General features: G+C 48.6%; 1 protein-coding gene across 1 annotated transcript; it reads right to left on the reverse strand.

Moving 5' to 3' along the window:
• Nucleotides 1-445: 445 nt before the first annotated feature.
• Nucleotides 446-3,979, reverse strand: LOC138366146 (uncharacterized). The gene has a single exon (XM_069326892.1). It carries the CDS (start codon nucleotides 3,977-3,979, stop codon nucleotides 446-448), a length of 3,534 nt encoding a protein of 1,177 aa, XP_069182993.1.
• Between the last annotated feature and the right edge of the window lie 1,010 nt (nucleotides 3,980-4,989).

Below are 4,989 nucleotides of genomic sequence, written 5' to 3' on the forward strand. Positions count from 1 at the left end.
GGGGCGACGTCACAAAAGCTGCAGCAAACTTCACTGTATGGAGACTGGCTGCCTCGGGTAGACTGCCTTCACCTTCAACACCATGGTCCCAGGTCGGCTCTGTAAGCAGACACGTCATCAATAACAGGGACACTAAAACACCACACTTACAGGCTCAGACACAAACGCCCGACATATCCACTCCATAGACGGCGTTGTAGTCTGAGCACCACCTCACCAGAGGTCAGCGGCGGCGGCGTTGAGCGCTGAACGGGGCTGGAAACTGACCCTCGTAGCTAGTACACGTCGTCGGTTTGGAGGGGGTTTCGGGAGCTGACCCACAGATGGCGCGGCCGTCACTGTTTAGAGATTGGACGCTGGATCAGGGTCCGTAACACCTCCCCACCAAAAGAATTTGGTTTGGGTTCCTATAAAAAGAGAAGACAAACCAAATTAGTACGTGGATCTAGATACGAGATAATGCGTCAGCTACCACGTTGTCCACCCCTTTTATGTGTTCAATCTGGAGGGGATATTGCTGCAAATGTAGACTCCATCTGGTGAGCCTGAGGTTCTTTTGCTTAAATTGAGCCAGGAACTTCAGAGGGTTATGGTCGGTCCGTACTAATATAGGATGGCCATTGCTTGTTAAATACACCTCGAAGTGCTGGACGGAATTAATTAAGGCCAACGTTTCCTTTTCTATGACCGAGTAATTAAGCTGGCTGGGGGTGAACTTCTTAGAATGATAGGCCACCGGGTGTTCCACCCCCTTCTCGTCCGTCTGGGATAAAACGGAGCCCAGGCCGTAGTCAGAGGCGTCGACCGTCAGGATGAATCTATCCTCAAAGCTCGGGGACCTGAGGATTGGAGCAGAGATCAGAATTGCTTTGAGACTCTCGAATGCCTCCTGGCAATTCTCATTCCATATTAACTTTACCCCTTTCCTCAATAGATTGGTCAGGGGGACGGCGATGGAGGAAAAATTAGGGACAAACTTACGATAAAACCCAGCCATACCAAGGAAACGCAAGATGTCCTTCCTGGTAGCTGGCGTAGGATACTGGACTATTGCCTCGATCTTGCTGGCCTTCGGCGCAATCCATCCTCCTCCAACTTTATGACCTAGGAAGACGACAGAGGTTCTGGCAAACTCCGATTTATGCAGATTGACCACCAATCCTGACTGGAGCATGGCATTGAAGAAATCCTCTATGTGACGCAGATGATCCTGCCAATCTACATCATATATTAATACATCATCGATGTAGACTAAGGTGTTTTCCACGTCACGCAACACAGTACCCATCAGTCTCTGGAAAGTGGAGGCTGCGTTTTTCATCCCGAATGGCATCACCTGACATTCAAACAGTCCATCGGGAGTTACAAATGCTGATATGGGTTTGGCCTTTTCCGTGAGGGGAACTTGCCAATAGCCTTTGAACAGATCAAATTTCGTCAGGTACCGGGCTCTACCTATGGCATCCAGACATTCCTCTACTCTGGGGAGAGGGCAAGTATCTGCTACTGTGACCTTATTCACCTGGCGATAATCAATACAAAGACGGTATTTCTTACCAGGTTTGGGCACTAGTAGTATTGGGGATGACCATGGGCTCGAGCTCGGGGCTATTAGATGGTGTTTCAGCATATAATCTACCTCCTCTTTCACTACTCGTTTCTTCAGTGGGTTGAGACGGTACGGATGTTGCTTTATAGGTCGGACTCCTTCCTCCAGCTCGACATCATGCCTCAAGACAGATGTTAACCCTGGAACATCGTCGAAGATAGGCTTGTATTGCCGGATCATCTGCAGCAATGATGATTGATGTCCTTCGGCCACGTGTGTCAACTTTGCCTGCAAGTTTAACAGAATGTCTGAGTTAGTCAACACCTCCTCTTCCTCCTCAATGTCGTCATTAGTGGTCACTAAGGTTACGGGGAGTGTATCCCGCCCCTCGTATTTCTTGATCATATTAACATGAACCAGAGTTTCTTTCTTACGGCGGTCTGGAGTACTAAGAAGGTAATTGAGGTTAGTAACCTTCTTTACAACCGGGTAGGGACCTACGAATCTGGCGCTCAAGCTCCCAGTTATTGTAGGAGTACATACTAAAACCAGATCTCCTACTTTGAACTCCCTCTGCTTGGTTCTCCTATCATACCTGCTCTTGATAGTTCTTTGTGTACTTTCTAAGGTCCTTGTAGCCATCTCCCAGGCTGAGAACAGCCGTCCTTTATTGGTAGACAACCAGTCCACAATATCCTCGTTGGTTTCTGCGTCCAGCCAATGGTCTCGTGCCACCTCTAAGGGACCTCTTACTGAGTGACCAAAGATCATCTCGAATGGGGAGATTCCTAGGGATTCATTGGGCACTGATCTTACCGCAAATAGGAGGTAGGGCAGTTCTTCAACCCACTTATTCTGCCTATCGTAGCAAAACTTCCGAAGCATACCCTTCAACGTCTGGTGAAAACGTTCCAAAGCTCCTTGAGACTCGGGATGGTAGGCACTAGAGGTAACCTGTCGAATTCCCAGGTCGGCGATCTGTTGGCGAAACAAATGGGACATGAAATTAGACCCCTGGTCCGTCTGAATGGTCTTGGGAAGACCGTATCGCGAGATGAACCAGAGCAGTTGTTTCACCAAAACCTTAGCTGTGATGGTTTTAAGGGGGATCGCTTCTGGGTACCTACTAACCCGATCTAGTATTGTTAGCAAATACTTCACCCCTGAGGTAGCAGGTGGAAGAGGGCCTACTATATCCAAGATGAGGTGTTCGAAGGGCTCACCTATTGATGGAATGGGGTATAAAGGGGCTTTGGGGACAGGCTGGTTTGCTTTTCCGGCCACTTGGCAGGCATGGCAGGTCTTGCAGAAATGACGTACGTCCTCCTTCATATGCGGCCAGTAGAAACCTTTGGCTAGGCGGTGGAAAGTCTTAGAGATCCCACCATGTCCAGCAAATCTATTAGCATGGGCTGTTTCTAACAGCTTAGATCTGAACACGGCTGGGACGACTATCTGATCACCTACCGCCTTTGACTGGGGGTATTTCGGAGGATGCCGGCGACACAGTACACCACTTGACCACACATATAGATCCCCTCCTTTCGTAGGAGAGTCTACGGTGTAGGCCAACTTCCGTACCTGAGGGTCCTTCTTCTGTTCCTCTATCAGCTGGGCTCGAGTCCAGCGTTCGGGAACCGGCATCTGGACTGGTGGGACTGGTGTATGGCTACTTGTAACCTGCGGGATAGGAGGAGAGTTAAACAAAGTGTTTAGATCTAGTGGTGCATGGAGGTGCGCCTGAGACCTGGTTTGCACTGCTGCGATGGGACTGGTCTCTTCACGTCCTGGAATATCCACTACCAGGGGACAGTTGGGTAACAATCCTAGGGCTAAGTCATTGGCTAATATTACGTCAATTCCCTCTATGGGAAGACTATCCACCACGGCCAACCGACACTCACCTTTGAAGTGCTGAGAGTCTAGATGTACTTGTACCAATGGGGCAACGTACAAGGTTGAAGGGAATCCACCCAGGATTACCTTCTGCATCTCATCCGCCGATATACCTTCGGGTAATGATGTTTCCAGAATTAGAGACTGGGCCGCTCCACTGTCTCTAAGTATTACCACAGGCGTACTTGCAAGGCCACTGGCTACATATCCTTGGGAGGTATATGGGGCGAACAATCCTTTCCTCTTCTCTTGGGTGGATGTCGGTGGTACTATACTGTTCATCAGCATGACTTCCCTACGGGGATTATTACCTGAACTGCTACGACACTTCGCAGCAATATGTCCTCTCTTACCGCAGGTCCAACACAATACATCTCTCTTCGGACTAAACCTCCGGGGACTATCCGAGGTTGACTTGGCGGCACTACGAGGGGCAGTTTTATCTTCCGGTTTATGTTTGGCTGGATATCTTGAATAGGTCTTCGGGACGTACCTAGCAGATGGCCTATGAGTCAGGATGTATTCCTCAGCCATTGTGGCTGCTGCACTCAAGGTCTCTACCTGCTGTTCCTCTAGGTACGTCTTCAAGTCTCCAGTCAAACAATCCTTGAAGTCCTCCAGCAGAATCAGCTGCTCGAGGTCTTCCTTGGTCTCCACCTTCCGAGAGGTACACCATTCCTGGAAAAGTCGCTCCTTGATCGTGGCGAATTCGGTAAAAGTGTGCTCTGAGGTCTTCTTCAGGTTTCTGAACTTTTGCCTATAAGCCTCAGGTACCAATTGGTAAGCCATGAGCACAACTTTCTTCACCTTGTCATAATCGCTGGAGTCGTCAAGGGATAACGTAGAGTAGGCAATTTGGGCCTTCCCAGTCAAGACTGACTGTATCATGATGGCCCAATTCTCCCTTGGCCACTCCAAAGAGGCAGCGACTTTCTCGAAGGCTGCAAAGAATTTTGACACCTCCTTCTCATGGAATTTGGGGACCATTTTGATGTTGCGTACCGGATCGAAGCTACTGGTGTCCGTTGTTTGCCTCCGACCACCGCCTAATCGCAAAACTTCTAGTTCATGTTGTCTCTCTCTTTCCTCTTTGTCTCGTTCTCGTTCTTCTCTCTCTCGTCTCTCTTCTCTTTCTCGTTCTTCTCTCTCTCGTTCTCGTTCTTCTCTTTCTCGTCTCTCTTCTCTTTCTCGTTCTTCTCTTTCTCGTTTCTCTTCTCTTTCTCGTTCTTCTCTCTCCCGTCTCTCTTCTCTTTCTCGTTCTTCTCTTTCTCGTTTCTCTTCTCTTTCTCGCTCTTCTCTTCTTTCTTCTCTTTCTAATTCTAAACGCCTCATTGCCAATTCTTTTTCTTTCATCTCCACTTCTTTATCTTTTAATTCTCGTTCCATTTCTAACTTCTTCCATTCAATTTCCCGATTAATTTCTAGGGCACGCATCTTGACTGTTAGGAAGCTGATATTAAGCTCGCCGGCATCACTGTCAACGTCGCTGCCCTTATCTTCCTTTTCCGTGGAAGCTATTTCCTCACCTTCCCTTGTACTAGGAG

This window comes from Procambarus clarkii, chromosome 18 (genome assembly GCF_040958095.1).
Source record: "Procambarus clarkii isolate CNS0578487 chromosome 18, FALCON_Pclarkii_2.0, whole genome shotgun sequence".
Taxonomy (NCBI): domain Eukaryota; kingdom Metazoa; phylum Arthropoda; class Malacostraca; order Decapoda; family Cambaridae; genus Procambarus; species Procambarus clarkii.